Here is a 19,930-nt window from a genome sequence, read left to right on the forward strand (position 1 = left end):
ATGACTTAAATTTGATTGTGTAAGGATAAAGCTTGCTTGGAACGACGACTTCCCCTCCACTTAACAAAAGAGTGTAGTTTTGTACGCACGTTTGTGACTGAAGTGACAATTCACGCTTACTAAAACTGTTGATGCCGATGCACATCGCAATGACGTTGACGGATTTAGCATCTCTCTTCGAGTGTTCTGACTGTGAACGGGTGTTCACATCAGTGGACGAATTTAATGAACATATCTGCTTAAAGCCAGAGACCCGTGAGTATTATCTAAACTTATTAACATAATTGCGTCAAGAGCATGTACGTGTTCTGTTGTAACAAGAACGCATGCATATAGATCATTATTGCTGAGAGTCAGGATGTTTTAATGTATGTGACAAAGTTGTCAAGGGTTGGTTATTGTATATACGCATTAAGTCATGCGTTCATTCACTGATACGCCTTCACAATAATAAAAAAGTGGCGACGGGATAATAAGTCTTGAATGGAACGTGGGGCGGTCGGGTAGCCTGGTAGTTAGGCGTTCGCTCGTCACGCAGAAGACATGGCTACTATACAGTGATGCCCATTCCTGGTGTCCCCCGCTGTGATATTGCTGGAATATTGCTAAAGGCGGCGTAACACTATACTCACTCACTCACTCACTAAACAGAACGCCTACGTCTGTGGTATAAATGTATCGTCGAATGTAAACTATTTTACAGATCTCGAAACGAAAACGGTGTCGTTTTGAAAACCAAAATAATGTTTTCAACGGGTAGAAGAAATTAATCGGAAACCTGTAAAAGTATTAAGGACGCAAACGCATTCCACTTTGAGAAGAGAAAGAGTCACAATCCCAAGAACAGTAAATGTAGGTCCATTTATGTTGGCGAGAGGTTCACATAAAGATGGTAGAACGGTTGTATCATAGGTCGAGTACTAGTGTGATGCTGTTACAAGGCTAAATGAATAATCATTGATTATCTAGTTCAGGTGTTAGTGCTTAGCTGTGTACAACCCTATAGTCAGATAGCCTTGTTAATCAGCAGGCCACAAGTTGGGTGACACATGCTCTTGAAAAGACAATCATCTAGCCTTTTGGCAACCTTTATTAGCTACTAAAGGTATCTTAAACCTCCCAATCTTTATGTCACTGAGAAACATGATGTAGAAGACGAATATCAAATAATATACTTTGCAGTGGCCGAATGGTATTCATTTTATATTAGAAAATCATGATGATGATTGTTCTAACAACAATTGTTCTTTCAACAACTGTTTGTAATGAGCTGTAGACAGCGTGACACACATCACACACTACGTGAGTAGGTGAGTATTCCAGCAACATGACAATGAAATGGGCTTCACACATTGTACACATATGGGGAATCGATCCCGAGTCTGGTGCGACTAGCGAACGCCTTAACCTTCAGGCTACTCACCGACCCCCGTAGTACGTGAAAGGGGCTACACATGACGTCATCCACCCCTGTTAAATAAAGAAACCTGGCTCAGTTCGAAAATGTTAAACGTAATTGAGATTGTGATTGAGTTAGTTAGCTATGTGTAGTGACAGTAGGAGTGTCTTAAGAATTCCATAGCTGAAGTTAACTGAACTGAATAACTGAAACCCGGCGATTTACCTGGCAAATTCCAAAATGACATTACTTTAAAAAACTGATTTACGCAGACCACGAATGTATACTTCTAGCATTCGCGGTCTAAGGGAAATACATTTACTTTGCAAATTTTGAGTTAAAGTGAGTGCATGGTCAGATTTTACAAAATATGTTGCATATATATTCAACCAATCAGAACCTGTTCTGTACTGGTCATGACTTGACTGCACGTTCCTGTATCGTTGTCGCTGAACATTTTCAATCTGTGACAAAATCAAATTTAGAATCAATTTTGTTTATAACTAACGACATCCAACCGGTCCATTCAGCTTACATAATGCAATTATTACTTCCCCTTTAGCACATGTCTCTCAGCAAGAGTGTATAATGCCATTAGATTAGTCGTCATGCAAGTGTCATTAAGTGGCAGTCAAAAGCCTGTCACAGGCTGATCCTTCCTTCAGAAGTCCCCGACACTTGTCGCTGTGCGTTGTATGTATTATTCATGGAACCAGTTTGGGCAACATCGCTTTGACCTCATGGGATCACCATTTACATAGGTGGGGCTGTAATAGTTTCCCAGATTTCCTTAAGTGGAAACATCTCACCTACCATCAAGGAAGTAAGTTACTGGAATGGCATACGCCAGAGCCTTCTATCAGCCACGGATGGCGCGAGTACATATGGTTAAAAGAGCCCTTCACATGGAAGTCCTGGAACTCATGGCAAAGGGTAAGTTTGGTCATGTCCAAAATCACTATCCGCATTGTTGATAAAAGTATCCAAATAATAAAAATACAACGACATTTTTATGACATATAGTTTATTTACTGATTCCAGTAAATACTATAATTGCAAAACGCAGCAATGTAAATTCACTGTGTTTACCGGGATGTTTGAAGCAACAATAGAAAGATAAATTTTTGACAAGCATTTGTAAGTACTTTAAATAGACGCAATAAGTATGTCAAATGTCAACTGATCCCACCATCTGTCCCTGGTAGAAGATGTGTTACTTAAATATGAATCTTTATACAAAGTCATAGTATCTACAGTTGATATATAATTAACCTGTAACTGTCGAGAACTGAGTAGAGACTGTTGCTTCACAGATGACAGGAGGTATTAGATAGTTGTGTGGGCTGATGCTGTGATACATCGCGTGTTGTGGCCTGGTGGACCATACAGTAGAATAGTTTTACTGTACCGTCGGTCTGACGTATAAAACTCCACCAATGTGAACCAGAAGCTATGGCATTAACCGGCACAGAGAGCCTAATGCCATTTGTCACGGCATTTTCCCCTTCATGACTTTATCAATAATGTTATCTGTAATCCCAATACAAAATTATTCTATTTACGTCAAGTTCGGTAGGAATTTTCTTCTGTGTTTGTGTCCGGTTATTCAGCACTGAAGAGACCACAGGCCTGAAGTACAATTACAACATGAATATGACAGAATATAAGCAATCATTGACGTGGATATTACATGGCATAATTAAGACATGACAGTCTTTCTATAGTTTAAAGCATTGAATGTAACAATTATTGTAACAAATGTCCTCTTTGACGTTGTCTTTGATACAATAAGTACATTCTAACTCATATAATTTTTATAGAGAGGTTTTGTACAGTAAGTACAGTTTAACAAATATCCTTGTTGCCAAGCCCTTTTGTTACAATATATACGTTCTGATAAATATTATCCTTAAAACGACATTTATTACAATAGGGAAACTGTCAAATACCCTTTTTTACAACGAGTTCTCTTAAAATATGGACATTCTGTCAAATGTTTCCCATATAGAGTCTGTAGTCTGAGAAGGGATTCTAGTATCCTTTAGTCAGATATCCGTATATATGGTTTTGTTTCAGTTAGTATATTCTGACAGTTATACTTTATAAAGCGGGTTTTGTTACAATAAGTGAATTATTACAAATGTTGTCTTTATGAAGGCTTTTGTAAGAAAATGTTAATCTGACCAATATCCTTTTTGCAGTGAGTTTATCAGAATAAGTGCATTCTGGTATACCTCAAACTATAAAAAAGCCAAATGAATATGAACGTCGTTACTCTGGAAGCTCATTTGCGAGGATCGTCATGAGGATCACTGTTCAGAAAGTCATCTTGCTGATAAGCTGTTGATAAATGACTTTGATACGTACTGCATTGATTATGTAAACGAATAGATATTATTGGATGCCAAAATGTTGAATATAGAGGGAGCCGTTAAGGCATATCCATATGTTATTTGCAAATGGATCATATCTCTTACGAAGATCAGATTAATCGGTACTTATAGTTTGTGTGATGAGATCGTGGCGCACCAGGTAGTTAAAAGAGGTTGGGGGGTGAAATCGAAAATGGACTTTTTCAGCCAACCAACCAGCCTCTTAGCCAGGCATGCTGAGTCCTTAGACCCCGGTTTCCTATTATCCTCGGACTCGTGCTGTTCCAATAATCAGTGAGAGCAATGCCGAGATCACTGATAGTGGTATGTGTGTTTTGCGAGTGGAAGTACATATTCACCTGCCAGTGGCACCCCAGACAAAAGATCAGCGAAGGCCATAACAAGATTCGGGTTATAATCCTAACATCTTGAAATATTAGCGTTGACTGGTGCATGACGATAGCATACACGTGTGAGTCGACTAGAAGGACAGTTCGGGAAGTCATTGTCATATCACCATACGTGAACCGTCACAAAACAGATAATCCTCTATGACGTTAACGTCCATCGACTTCAGACCAGATACTGTCGGTCACGGAAGCCCGAAATGAACCTCGATTCTCCAGACAACAGGCCATTACAACGTGGTGTATCTGACGTTCCCGGTGCAACTGACGCCACTGACGTAAATGGCGTTCAGTAGTTAGTGTGGTCATATGTGAACGCCATTCACACAGACAATGTTGCACCGGCGGGACATGTGCTCCCCTTCACTAGCTGCCTGCTGCAGCAAGCTACTTAGTGGCAGTACAGGGTCGGTTTCTGAATGCAGTCATTCTGACTCTAATCTGTCCTCAGCTGTAGTTGTTGCCCTTTTGAGTTTTGAGGCGTCGAACGTCGACGTGATGTGTCTCTCAGTATCATCATCTTTATGTGTCAGCCTCAACGACGTGATGTGTCTCTCAGTATCATCATCTTTATGCGTCAGCCTCATCGACGTGATGTGTCTCTCAGTATCATCATCTTTATGTGTCAGCCTCAACGACGTGATGTGTCTCTCAGTATTATCATCTTTATGTGTCAGCCTCAACGACGTGATGTGTCTCTCAGTATCATCATCTTTATGTGTCAGCCTCAACGACGTGATGTGTCTCTCAGTATTATCATCTTTATGCGTCAGCCTCATCGACGTGATGTGTCTCTCAGTATTATCATCTTTATGTGTCAGCCTCAACGACGTGATGTGTCTCTCAGTATCATCATCTTTATGTGTCAGCCTCAACGACGTGATGTGTCTCTCAGTATCATCATCTTTATGTGTCAGCCTCAACGACGTGATGTGTCTCTCAGTATCATCATCTTTATGTGTCAGCCTCAACGACGTGATGTGTCTCTCGGTATCATCATCTTTATGTGTCAGCCTCAACGACGTGATGTGTCTCTCAGTATCATCATCTTTATGCGTCAGTCTCATCGACGTTATGCTTCTCAGCTTCTCTCCTGTGACGGATTGAGAAACATGCGTCACTGGGCAACAATATTCTGACATGTGTCCACTGGAACGTGTCTGTGGCACCTAAACGTCCACCACGTTTTCCCATGGTCAGTGCTTGATCCATATGTGTTTGGGTTTTCTTCGGAAATGGTGCCACATGTAGCACTTTCCATTGCTAGACATTCAGCTCGGGTCCAGGAGTTTTGCCTCAAAACAAATACCCACTTTTTCCATTCTTCTAACTTTATAAACATACTGTTGCCATATGTTTTTTGTTTTTCCCCCCTGAAGTCACTGACTAAACAGATAAATAGCCGGGTTGTAAAACGTTTGGTTCGAAAGTCTTGGCTTGATTCAACATATGTTGGAAAAATATTATGCACACTCCCATGACGTGAATAATTCTTGCTACTTTAAGAAAGACTGAAAAGTCAATGTTTTGAAGGTTATCGACAGCGTGTTCGTCTGAGTTCACTTCACGCCAGTAGGACAAATGTTAATGAAATTATCGCACAACCATCTTTTGGGTTAAGTCTCCCTATCAGCTGTGAGTTGTGAGTTGTGAGTTTTGTCAATGCACTCTTAACAAATGATCAAAAGAAAGTTTGAATAACATAACGTTAACACCAAACACAGTTTTCCCATTTAAGCCCACCTGTGTTTTACAATGATACGTTTTCAACCCACATATAAAATGTCTCGCGGTGGTCACGATGGAAAAAGATATGTCACAGTGCTTTTCTGACCCGTATGATCCTTTGGCGACAAACTGATTTGAATCCATGCTGACTTTTAATGGTAATTGATCATTCTGAAAAAAAGACTGATTTTCATTCAAAACCATGTCTGTACAAATATGACTATGGGATACGTACAGTAATCTATTTCAGACAGATATTCGCGGACTTTCTGTTGTACGTATTTCCCACAACCTGATTTCCTGACAGTGGCATCACGAGAAAGCCAGCTGAACATATTGTCATTGTTTGAAGACACAATTATAAAAACGACACCAGGTGGCATTAGGTGATACCGACGCTAACACAAATTAATCAACGTAACTTGGCGGTCGATAACCATCAATTATTACGTTACGTGTTTAATTAACACTGTATCATATACTTAGAGCGTAACAGGCAAAATAATGGTGAAAAAATAATAGTAATGGTATGTCCTTATATACAGCTCTGAACTCAACACCTGGTTTGCTTATAGCGCTAACAGTGAATAGCACAGCACATTATTAACCAAAGCTACTTGTTGGAGCAAGAAGGTTATTGTCACATAACATCATCCCACCAGGTACACATTTTCTGCTGGGTGAATAGTGGCATTTTGACCAAACTCATTTGCCTCAGGCGAGACTGTATGTATCACATGTGGTTCGTTGTTGGGTAGGACGGAAGTCCTAGAACCTCTCAAGAGTCACCCTTCTTGAAAAACCACTCCGCGCCCAGCGTAGCTTAACTTTATATGATTGTGTTCTGAGCTCTATGCCAGTGACAATCAGTGACAGTACCATGTGACAAAGGGAAGCATACCATGCAGAGCTGATATCACCCTTAACTCGGACATTTTGTTTCGCGTAGTGTCTGTTGCCTAACGTCCAACGTTAATACGCCTGTGACACAACGGTCTTGTAGGTCATCAAGAAATGGCCTGTGACTATGTACATTTTGTAAAATTATAAAATTGTCCATTCTCCTGTGTTTTCCACTTTTTTTAAAAAAAGTGGTAGATATTGAAAAAACCTCAATTCATCTTTCCACTTTGATAGAACACCATTTACCATTTGTTATCTATTATTTTGTATATTTGGGCATTGCGTTTGTGATATTTGTCAAAGCAGTGAGTGAATTTAATTTTACTCCGCTTTTAGCAAGATTCCAGCAATATCACGGTGGGGGCACCAAAATTAGGCTGCATACACTACACCAATGTAGAGATTCGAACCCAGGTCTTCAACGAACGCTTTAACCACTAGGCTACCCCACCACCCCCTCTCAGCAGTTTGTATGTCGATCATGTCGGGGCGGTAGAATAGACGGCTGGTGAAAGCGTCCGCTCGTCACGCTGAAGTGTCTGGTGTCCCCCGCCTTGACATTGATAGACTATTGCTAAAAGTGGCGTGCAATCATATCCGCTCACTTAAATATATGACATGTGTTGATCATGTTCCTGAAGCAGTGTCTGAGCATCATGGATCAGCATGTGTGTAGAGATCAGATTATAAAGACTCTTGCATGTAGGCAGTGTCTGAGCATCATGGCTCAGCATGTGTGTAGAGATCAGATTATAAAGACTCGTGCATGTAGGCAGTGTCTGAGCATCATGGCTCAGCATGTATGTAGAAATCAGATTATAAAGACTCGTGCATGTAGCCAGCATCCCCGAGTGTATCGAATCTGAGATGTAAGGATGCGAATTGGCATGTTTGTGTTCACATATGGATTTTAAGAGGATGCAGTGAATGAGTCATGTAACCAAACAGTCTTTGGCGGTGAGATCAAAGGATGGACTTGTCTTCGCGGAGTTGTCAATAACTACTTGTGCATGGCGTACATATTCAATATTTGGGTTTCGTTTTTCCTCAAAGATGATGAAATTGAAAGAAATGAAATCTTTTCAGCATTGTTCCCATGTGTTGCTGCTTCAATGTCGTTGTATGTATAATTGGCTTGGTGAAATCACATGGATGTGCTTGGAAGATTTTTATGTGTTCACATGCAACTTAATATACGTAAACAGTATCACATCAGCAAACGGTGTGCATTCGGAGGAAAACTTTAACTGCCTGTCTGACAAACAAGCTAAATTCAACAACCTACTGTCACCAAAACATGTGTTGATTTCAACAATAAATACTAGCCATCACATAAACGAGCAAACGGCATCCACACATACAATTTGGTGTGCCAAAGGTTTGTTAGTCAATACGATATACCGCAGTTTCAATGGTTGAGAAGTGGTGCTCAATAGGATCATTGTAAAAGCAAACATTTTGTGACTGCATATCTTCCCCAGCAAAAAAATATATACATTTGTGTTCGAGTTTGCACGTGAACAAATATGATATTTTGCTGACAACCTTCATGGAGGTTAGTTTGCCTTTAATGCTATTAATTGTTGTTAATATTATCACATACTCATACGGTGTTCCCCTCCAACACAGTCCCTCGTACAGTTCGAGATGCACACCTACAGAATGGTGGATACCTACCAGCCATATTGTTTAGTGTCACGTCACTCTAACCCTAACGCTAACCATAAACCTTACCCTGAACCTCAGCCTTACCTAATACCTAGCCCTAAACTTAACCTAAACCTTACCCTAACCTGATTGAAACGGTAAACCCTTGTCAGGCAGGACCCTTAGTCCAGACACCTCTCATTCCGGACGATCTTTAGGGACTATGTACATAAAAGGAAAGTATTCGCCATCATTTCTTTCGTGTTTCTAAAATACAATTACCCGTTGAGGTCACAGGAAACGGTACAGTCTGGACTAGTGTGGTTTGAATGCATGAATAATATAACTTGGAATATCAGAATATTTGAATATGGAGTAGGCTTTGTCTATGGCTTTTCAACATTCTCTAATCAGAGCTTAGGACTCCTACCTCTACACGATGCAAAATTCTATTGGCCCAGGCAGACTTCAATTGACATGATGTATAATGAAAAATGACACGACAAGAGTCGGAACTGAGGGACTGAATAAACTCGGCATTCTGCATTCATTCAAAGTGACAGGAAAGGAAATTTTCCAAAAATAGAAAAATATAAGGATTTGAATTGAATGAAAACGTTTGAGAGGCAATATTTTTTGTTCAAGGTAGATCCCAAGACAAAACGATTTCCACAGAATTATGTCATTTCAATTCATCGTAACTGTTTCTCGCGGAACATAGCGTGATCCAGAAAACATGTTTATTATATAATGGATGTATACCATATAAGAGACAAATAGAGACCAAGTTGTTGTCTCACAGTCCCTCAGTCCCTCATAAAGCTAGTCTAGAGTTTCCCATGTGGAATTTCCCAACTCACTGGGGCTCCTTTTCAATTTAAATGGGTCAATTTAAACACACACACACACACACACACACACACACACACACACACACACATACATATGTATATGTTGGTTTAACGACGTTGTTATCCTGTGGTTGTAGAGGGTCCATCATACCTCATCAGTGTTCATACTGTCTACCATCGATCTGCCTGTCTCCAATGTTTCTCGACTTCTCTCCACTTGTCGGTGACAAATTTCTAACTGCTTTGAAAAACAATGTAATATAGATTTCAGGGCATCCGAGTGTTCTAGCCTCTAACTGTTTCTCAGCAGGACTAAAGTCCCACAACAATTCCTTGTCTCTAATGGCTACAGTCGAGCACCAACTTACTCCTAAGACGGCCTGATCCGTTAACACCAACCTCTTCCGTAACGGAACACCCTTGATTCCCTGGATAATGTTATGTTCTGGTGTAGAACCACAGGGGGCATGGAGTAGGGTAGCACGAAACTTTGGAATAAAGCCATCCCATGCACGTACGCTTTACTGGCAGTGTCTACTTACGTAGATGTTATCATTCATTTGGGGCAGTTGGGTAGCCCAGCAGTTAAAGCGTTCGCTCGTCACACCGAAGAGTCGGGTTCGAATCCCCGCCTGGGAACCATATATGAAGTCCATGAATGCCGCTGGGTGTTTGTGGGTTTCTCTCCATTCATAATACGAATTTTGACATTTAAAAAATGTATACATAGCGTCATGTTAGAAACCGAACTCAATTCGTTTATCAATCAAATGAAACTGACTGTCCATTCTAAACAAAAGGTTTACGCTTAACTCTTAATACTGATCTTTCCAAGAAGGCACTCCACTGGAGGGGTTCGAACTCGGACCTCACTGACAAAAGAGATACATAAATCTATCATACAGAGGCAAGTCAGCTGTTCACCTGAAAAGTAGACATATGGTACAAATCAAAATAGGAAATCGCCTCGGACGTTACTTTTGTGGAAATACAACTCCACGTCTTCCCAAACCTTTCATGGCAGCTTCATTGAGGTCTTCACTTTTGTAAGGATGATCAAATATCTTTGTGCCAGAGTCACATCACTCTCTTCGAATTCGTTGGACAAAGAGCAGACTCGATTGTACCTAAGAAGTCGTTTGAAGTAGACACTCAAAGAAGGGACTGCTGTTATATCGCTAGAAGTAAAGATAACTATTAGAGAGTTGAAGTCATCCTCTTATTGTACAAAGGTGTTTTTGTCACTTTGAATCTTTATGTAAGATCGAAATGGGAATTAGATAAGACGGTTTCCTGACATCTCACTCAAATGGACAGGTCAATTGGTGGAAGGACGTCTCTGGTTGACTAATAATAAGCCATATCAGGTACATCTATGAACTCCAATCTTACGTTTGACGTCATACCCAAATTACCTTTTTTGGTTTTGACAGTCCATGCAGAAAATTAAAAGAACAAAAACCTTTGGGTCAAACTGAAGTGAAATTCGGTAAGGTAAAACTTCAATGTTAGGAACGCAAGTCTGAATATAGCCGGATCTGTGTTGTAGTAGCGTAGCAACTAAAGCATATATTGATTCATAGGCAATGGTTATATATCAACAGGTAGCAGATCGATATGAGCCAGGCCAAACTTTGTCATGTTTTACATAGGTTACAACACAATGACAATGATCTGAGGAAGGCATAGCGTTCCACAATGAACATGTAATGAATCTGGTTATCATCGTTTCGAAGATACAGATACGAAGCGGTGTTGTTGTTGTCACTGTCGTCTTCAACTCACCTTGCGCTGAATGCTGCTCGTAGAGACTGGTCTTGATGGAGAGCGAAGGAAGTGATCAGCTTGTTTCATTATCGGCGGAAATGAAAACGGATCTGTGTGTTTTTGTTTCACCGTAGCAGAGAACGAACGATTTACAATTGCACGTAGGTAGATCTGAGTATTAGTGGATCAGAAAATACCTTCACGGACATTGTTTCACTGATTGCCTCTGTGCCATTGTTAACCCATGGCTTATGACACGTCTTCAGGTTACTTTGGTGGGTTGTATTGTCGTGGTCATGGGATATGTGATGCAAAGTCTTCTGTCAGACACTACAGGTCGGACCCACTTCTTTTCAGAAATTCTGGTAAGTAGATGACAGTCGTGTAGTATATGTCGGGCTTCGCTTCACCATTCACATTTTGAAATATATTGATCTTTAACTTCTTGACCTGCAGTGGATTTAACCGTTGAAGGCGATGTAACGATGCTCTACCGTTGTATCTTATAATTTGAATTATTGTCTCGTGATGCATAAGTGATCATGTTGTATGTGTATGATAAATCTGGTTTGAAACCTGCAACCTGTTGCTTGTGAACGTCATCACGTTAGGGGCGTTACGTTAGTCACTGAAGAGCACGTGCTGGACAGACAGACTGTCTTAGCAGCAACAACGTCATGGGTGCATGGTTATGGGATTTGTGACATTTATGAAGATATATATGGAGCATTTTGTCATCAAAGCAGGAATTACTATATCACCACTATAGCATTACCATGCAAGGGATCTGCAGTCAAGATATGAACCACGAGGTCAATGTCGAACTAATCATAAGAATGATTCCTGTGCTGACTGATTGTATATTTTCATGGTTTTTCTGACTGATAACTGAATATAAAATTATCTGTAAAGAGTGACAGCTATATCTCATTATTGTCCCACCATGGATATACATCTGCGTGTTGTACTAAATGATTTGAGTATATTAATGCTGTGGATAATCATACGTATATATCATGGTCGTGTTTGACTGATACGTATATATCATGGTCGTGTTTGACTGATACGTATATATCATGGTCGTGTTTGACTGATACGTATGTATCATGGTTGTGTTTGACTGATACGTATGTATCATGGTCGTGTTTGACTGATACGTATATATCATGGTCGTGTTTGACTGATACGTATATATTATGGTCGTGTTTGACTAATACGTATGTATCATGGTCGTGTTTGACTGATACGTATATATCATGGTCGTGTTGCTAAATGACACGTATATTTCACTGGCGTGCTAAATAACAACGTATATTTCAGGACCGTACTAAATGACTCGTATATTTTAGCACCGTGGTAAATGACACGAATATTTCATGGGTATGCTAAATGACACGTATATTTCATGGACGTGTTGCCTGGCACGTAGTTTCTATTACTATGCTGACACTGCTTATGAGCACACACTGATTTCTTGTTTACAAGCGGGCTCAGGCAGTTTTCGTGGCCGTTTACTGATATGTTCTGTCTCTAATCAATTGTATCATCAGACCTATATTCTGTATTTATAAACATAAATTTCAAGAACTACGAATGCCAGTGTCTCATCATGGGAATCCGCTCAGATTTCAATATTACTTTCGCGCAAGGTGAAGTTTTCGGAAGTATGTTTCTGATGTCGTCCACTGATACACTTGAAGCACATTCTACAGTTATCTTTGGTAAGTAGCATCGCATACTTTATCTATCACACTATGTATTTGTTGGCGTGATGCTAGCTTTATCCTTACGTCCGCACGTCTATATGAATGCGTTAAGAAGCTACATATACCTGTTGGCGTCATTTATAACTTTACGCATGCGCATCATACATTCTTGGTGTTGTTCTTACTATGAGTTCTGGCCGTTTAATGTACAGAGTAACATCATTCAGTACATGCAGTGCGAATTCTGACAGTAAATTGGTATTTATGAAGATTTGATGGGATACTTATGATATTGTTTGTTTAAGTGTTCATCTCTAATGAATACAGTGTTGCGTATTGAAAATACGTTAATAAAATTACCGATACATTAATATGAAATGAAATACAATTCTGATGTTTCCATTGTTGCGTCAACAAAACAATTAATCATAATTCAAACATAATTCTTATGTGGTCTCATACATTCCCACTACATCTGGAATGTAGTCTCATACATTCCCACTACATCTGGAATGTGGTCTCATACATTCCCACTACATCTGGAATGTGGTCTCATACATTCCCACTACACCTGGAATGTAGTCTCATACATTCCCACTACATCTGGAATGTGGTCTCATACATTCCCACTACATCTGGAATGCGGTTTGTTTCATTTCTCCTGCATCGTCATACGACTGTGTCAGAGACAGGTCAATGTGTCAGTCTGACCCTTGCAGAGGATGTAGTATACGATGGAATCTGCCACTGGGCATTTCTAACCGGATCACGTAGCTTACTGTCCCTCAGTTGACATATTGGGTGGATTAGGTCGCCGGGATGGCCTACTTAACTACTGAAAGCATCTTCACACTCGACACTATGCCAGGAACTTAATTGGTGTAAAGTACATATTGTAGCAACATGCACTAATATTCTCTGCAGAGCTGCTGCGTGTGAACCTTCACAAAAAGGTGAGATTAAGCATCACAGTGTCTCCACACATAGACGATGCTATTTTCAATGAAGGTTACTTCGGTAGCATTTCATCACTCATTTATATCTTTCATGAAATCTAGGCTATTATTTAATTGAATTAACTTCACTCGTGCATCATTGGGATTAATGTCAAACACTTATTTACGGAATACGATATATTTAGTGTAAAACATAGCATGTACAGCTAACAAAACAACAAACCAATACATGTAAAACCTTACATAATAATGTATAATATTTTCGCCACACATATACCCCTATCACATACTCACACACTCACACAGTCACACTGCATACATAAATACGTACATGCGCTCGCGAAGCCAAAACCATGAATCACTTATATAATATACACGTTAAACACAACATGCTTGACCGATTTTTGTTTTGAGTCAACCCCGATCTGTACTCAGGTCTTTATCCACTCATATATACTTGGATAAGACCATCCATATGTGGATATATACACACACTCGCACGTACGCACGCTCGTTCGAGCGCCCACCTACACACACACACACACACACACACACACACACACACACACACACATACATACATACATACATACCATAACCATTTGTGCCTAGCCGTGGCAGATGAAGCTGCAGCGGTGACAGCATCGCTTATGTCACGTCGACCTTAATCTGGTGTAATTACCCTTGATTCGCACTGATTCCCTGTGCTTAATGGCAGGGCAGTGTGTAGAAGGGATTCTCATTTGCTGTCTCGTCCGATGGTTCTATAAATTGCCCATCTTTCATCTCTAGGGGGCTGCACTCAATGAAGTCATTTGCAGTGTAGAACAGTTTGAACGCTTTGTAGTGACGTCTTCAATAAAATATTCCAAAAAGACAGTTTTCGATTTAATGCTTAAAGTCATGGATTTCTATCAGTTTTGGCATTCAAGTTTCAGATTATGACTGCTTTTGGAAACAAATCGCACTGTGCACATCATAACTTTAGTTCCGCTCCAATGAGTATTCCTTTCTCTTCATACGCCCGTTATCATAAAATTGGATCCTTAACTCAATATTAAGTCAGTATCTTTATGCATTAAAACTGATTTGCTTTGACCAAATAGTCTTGCAATTTATTACCCGATCCTATTTCTTAAAAATGCATAAAAATATACGAACGCGAGGCAGTCTTAAATTGTGTCAGAATTTAAGAAAAAAAGGAACTACGGAATTCGATTCTTGTTTTTTGGCGAACCAAGAAGCAGTAGGATGACGTTTTTGTGTTCAGGAATATGGACATTTCAGGGATCAATTAGCCTTGCTTTTTACACTCTTCGTATTCAATTAATTGCGCTTCGCCGAACGTTTTATTATGCTTTTCGCTATTGCAAACTCGTCTAAATGACAACCAAATACAAATGATGATCATCATTCAAACCGTTGACTGTATTTTGGGGAGGAAGAGACGCATCACTGACTAATGATTGTGAGCGGGTTTCCTGACCAGAAAGTTCCATTACAGAGAGCTATCTTATCTGTAGAAGCAGTAAAACTGCATTATGTCACTTGCATAAAATGCAAAAAGCTCCCCGGGAGACATAACTGCCAAAGCCTACTGATGAATACCGGGGCCGACTTCAAACAAGTTGCTGTCGTTACGAAAGGTTGGAAAAGACATCACAGTAATATCGCAAGCAACAATCTTTGTCTTCCTCCTCAGCTTCCAGTCAATCAGATATGGTTTTGAAATTGTAAAATCGAAAAATAATCTGAGGATATGACTGGAAGACTTGATCTCCCAACGTTACCCTTAACCCAACAGCAGACACTGCCTTCGATCATTGCAACTGTGAACATTCTGTCGTATGATCCAGGTGATGAAACTCGAAAATTGGCCTGTCAGGAACTATCAAGAAAGGACTAGCAGAAACGTCTTGACTTCCTCATTAACCACTTACCCCTCAGTGCAATCAAGTGCAAAGATATAAAGGAGGCCTCACAGAGTTGTAGGGTTAATTCTAACTGTAATGAATGCAGTAGCGTGCCACTAAAGAACGCAAGATTGGTGACTATATTCTGAACGATTCTATCGTGCTCCATTGACCTGTAGTGGACAGGACGGTCAACCAGAAGCTCTGGCGCTTGAAATTAAATCATTTGAGCGCCGAGAAAAGAACAGGACCTTCCTGCCCGAGACATCATGGGAGTGATTTTATGAAAATGTCCAATCGATAGTCCCTCCTTGATAATAATTGGGTGAGGGCGCCAAGGCTCAAAACTTTCCTGGAGTCCTCGACGAGAGGAACTTCAGATGTCTGATGACACATTGCCAAGCTCAGATGATTTGGCTATTGCGTGAAACGTACTAGGGGACTGTAGTTCGTCGTCAGACCATCATGTCGGCTTTAAAAGACCACAGAGCACGTGTTGCACCTGCAGAGACTGGTAAATTAGCAGCTTTTCCTTATTATTGCATTGATTTTGGTATTATAAGTTTTCATGACATCATCCCTGTAGGACTGTTGTCTTTGAAACATGTCGAGCAAGGTTACGTTTTATTGTTTTTTTTTGATACCATGCATTTTTAAATGTCACTTGACATTCTTAACTTCAGGAACTGATGCCGTTGGGTGTTTTGAAATTCACATTTTTCGTCATATCGTTCATGTAGAGGATTTGCTAAGACGTTCTGTTAATAACTATGTTTCAATAACCGTGCATGCCTTCATCACTGAAGAATATATGATGGTGTTGTTACTAGTAATTTGGTAGGCATTACGGACATTCTTGCTGTATAGCACATGAAGCAAAATGCATGCTTTTCTTGATACCACAAATATATACGCCATGTTTAGTACTGTGGAATATTTCGTTAACTGCGTGACCCAAATTCATATTGAGTTTGGGTAACTATAGTGCCAACGCAGTACTAAGTGGACTGGAGTTACAACGCGGTGTGGATTATATAAAACTGTTTTGAAGCTAGCCATTTCGTAACACTGAATTTAGATTAAATTTATTGATTCTCACAGTGAGAGTGGATCCCATTTTCTTGAAGATTGTCATCGTCTGGGAAGTTTCTGTATCTCCAGGGTATATTCGCCACTCACAGTTCGCTTCTGTGGAATGTATATGAAAATTGGCGTAGGAAAGAAGGAAGGAATGGCTCTTTTTAAATGTAAAATGTCTGAAGTGTTTCTTCCTTTGGTCATGTAGACATATTCTGAGAGCTGTTTCGGGAGCAACAATCACAGCGTGTTGCTGAATTTAAGGGATAGGCACACTAGCGCTGTTTTTTCATAGCGAGGTCTTTCGGTTTTGGTTATCGTATGGGAACGGAGAACTCTGTATGGCGAGGGGCTGAACATTCTCCATTTCGAAAGTGCATGCTTTTGCTTCAATCTGATACTTACAAGTATGTGATCTATACAGGTCAGTTATGTCTAAAACATCATGGATATCATCATCATCACCATCATTATCATATTCATCATCATCATCGTAAGTATAAATATCATTACATGTGTTCTTTATCAGGAAATTAAGAAAGTCAGGTTGTTGACACATCCTAATAAAAATAATAAGGAAAAAACGTAACAAAAACAGACGTCGTTAACCGTTCTATATTGACGTCATTCGGAATATATTTTGCCAGTAAACTCGCAGTGATATTCCCTGGGCTCCAAGTGTGCGTTGTGAAATATAAACAGCACTTTGACGTATGTTTTCATTAACGGTTGAGAGCATGTATGTGTTTGTGCCCGTCATTTCATATCCGGCAATTAATACTAGCGAACCGCAAACGTATGATTGTAAAGTTAACCTCTGTCTGACAACAACCAGATTTTACAACATGTAACGGCGATAACAAACGGACGATATATCACGTGACTTGACTTGACAATGCGACTGGAAGATCTGTCTCTGTATAGACATACATAGCAAATGTGTCAACTTAAAGCTGGCAAAAATGAACCACATTTGAGTTAATATCTGCATTGCTCAATCTTCTTTCTAAGAGAGCCGTGATATTAGCTCAATACACTGGTAAAATGTATCAAACCACCACTCATAACCCACTATTGTCTACTTCGAGGGACAACGATGGTAGGTCATTTTATAGTTCCTGGATGGGCAGTTCCACGGCATGGTCTTTTGTTGGCCTAGTTGTTATGGTTAAGGTGTTTGCCTGGGTTGATTCCCCTCATGGGTACAATGTCTGCAGCCCATTTCTGGTGTTCCATATTGCTGGCATATTGCTGGCATATTGCTAAAAGCGTCGTAGAACTAAACCCATATATACTTTTGTTATCATTAACAAGGTAAATTTAGTTAAGAGTTCTTTACTGGCCAACATGAGATAATATATTTGTCACATAGGCGTTACACTTTCGCTAATCAGAGTTTTATCGATGTATTGTGTGGGTAGGGACATGCTTATAATGTCATGGTCACGTTTTACTGATATAACTGTGTTCCAGTCCAAGTAGCAACAGAAGATCTGAAGTCACTCTCTTTGGGACTATAAATATTGTTTCATCAACAGTGGGATTCAAATAGGTTGACTCGGGTATGGTTGTTACCATCCCAATGCATGTTCTCAGTCAAGAAGTAAGCAAGAACTATATTACAACATATCAGAGTCGAAGAACAATACCGCTTTAATTATTATTATATATCTGAGTATTTTTCTGAAATCGCTTTGTGATAATCATGTTTGGTTTATTTTTATCATCGTGAGGCTGATGGAGATGATTATATTTATTACGTGACCTACATGAAAGCACGTCATTGCACCGTATGGTTTTTATGTAGATCAAAGTTGTTAGACTTCCGCAAACCACCCATGTGATCACTGCCTAGATGAACTTGTATTCAGTCCTAGATGCACTGTAGTGTGTAAATTGTGGTTCACTATTAAAGGAGACTTCTAATAAATCTGAAAACATCACAGGGCCTCTTTCGCACAAAATGTCATCCATAGTATTTTTGTCGATACATTGATCTCTGGGAATGAGGAGGTGTTCAAACTGATCGTAATGAGCAGTTCAACGTGTTGACTTTAAAATAACACAAACGCCACTGTCTTGCCTTTGTAATCAAAATGCAAGTTTTGAGTCCACTATTCATACACTGCAAGCATCTGCGGTTCGGATACACTCAAAGAACACGGTAAAGGCGCTGCAGAGCCTGAATTAGAGCATGGAGGAATATCTCCTGGTTGTAGCTTCGACAGGAAACTCTCTTATGTCAATCAGATCGTCCTTCTCAGCAAGCAATAAATCACATTTCTCTTCCTTTCAAGTCCCGGGGATCATAGGGAAGTTATTCACGTCAACTGAGTCTAATCCAACAACCTATGAGACGTCAGAAAAAAGAGTAGGGTTTATAACTTCTCCGTTTGCAATCGAAAGGATTTTCGAGAAAATCCACTTGCCACTCATGCGAGTTCTTCTTTTCAGTCTGCTCAGACAAATAAACATTCCATTTGTAACCCCAGTCATGTAGATGAGTGGCAAATGCAGGGAAGACTGCTGTTCCCGAGTCAAACACAGCGTCGTCACCCACAGTGCAAACGGACATGACAGGCCCCTAAACCTACTTCTGCTCCTCGATTCAGTTTCAGTAATATCTGTGTTATTGTGCAGTCTCTTGGATCCTATCCACCAGACTAAATGTCAATATGTATATAGGTGCGTGTATTGATCTGAAATTATATGAATCCAAGACGAGGGTTCCATTTTTGCTTTGTATGCAGCACTGCAGGAACTGGACACAATGGTTGTTCTGTAGAACTCGATCTGTCCCATCAGAGTATCAAACATACATATCCCCTTAACGATGTTTCCAAACTGGATAGCTGTGCGGCTTTTATGTTTATGAATATAAAATAGTGACTGACCTGGCTGTGTTCACCAAGTCTTGCATTTCGTATTTAGATCATCGTTATGTTAAGGTAAAACCCGAAATATCGTTCTTTAGGAGTTTGGTCCCCAAAGTAAAAGGTTTCCTGCTGTAATTGATATCCCTTTGTTTGTTATTTATTCTTAATCTAATTCTACGCGAACATTTAGCATTTATTTTGATGGTTCAACAGCTAAAAACCTAAGTTAGCAGAGCGTGGTGTAGTAACGAAGATGTTTGAAGACGAAGGGTACAAACCAACAGAAGAGGAGCGTGATGTCAGATTGATGAAGAAAAAGCGTTGCATC

General features: G+C 39.9%; 1 protein-coding gene across 7 annotated transcripts in view; it reads left to right on the top strand.

Moving 5' to 3' along the window:
* Positions 1–19,930, top strand: part of LOC137258337 (short transient receptor potential channel 7-like) — a 95,261-nt gene that overhangs the window by 33,417 nt on the left and 41,914 nt on the right. For 3 of the 7 annotated variants that reach the window (XM_067795979.1, XM_067795980.1, XM_067795981.1), the window contains exon 1: positions 129–255. The exons of 2 other annotated variants lie outside the window; for them this stretch is intronic. In XM_067795979.1, coding sequence (XP_067652080.1) covers positions 132–255 — 124 coding nt within the window. In that variant the 5' untranslated portion in view covers positions 129–131. Of the gene's footprint in view, positions 1–128; positions 256–11,397; positions 11,440–16,122; positions 16,164–19,930 lie in introns of those variants that run through there. 2 more of the 7 variants (XM_067795984.1, XM_067795985.1) reach the window with 2 other exon arrangements.

This window comes from Haliotis asinina, chromosome 12 (assembly GCF_037392515.1).
Source record: "Haliotis asinina isolate JCU_RB_2024 chromosome 12, JCU_Hal_asi_v2, whole genome shotgun sequence".
NCBI lineage: Eukaryota > Metazoa > Mollusca > Gastropoda > Lepetellida > Haliotidae > Haliotis > Haliotis asinina.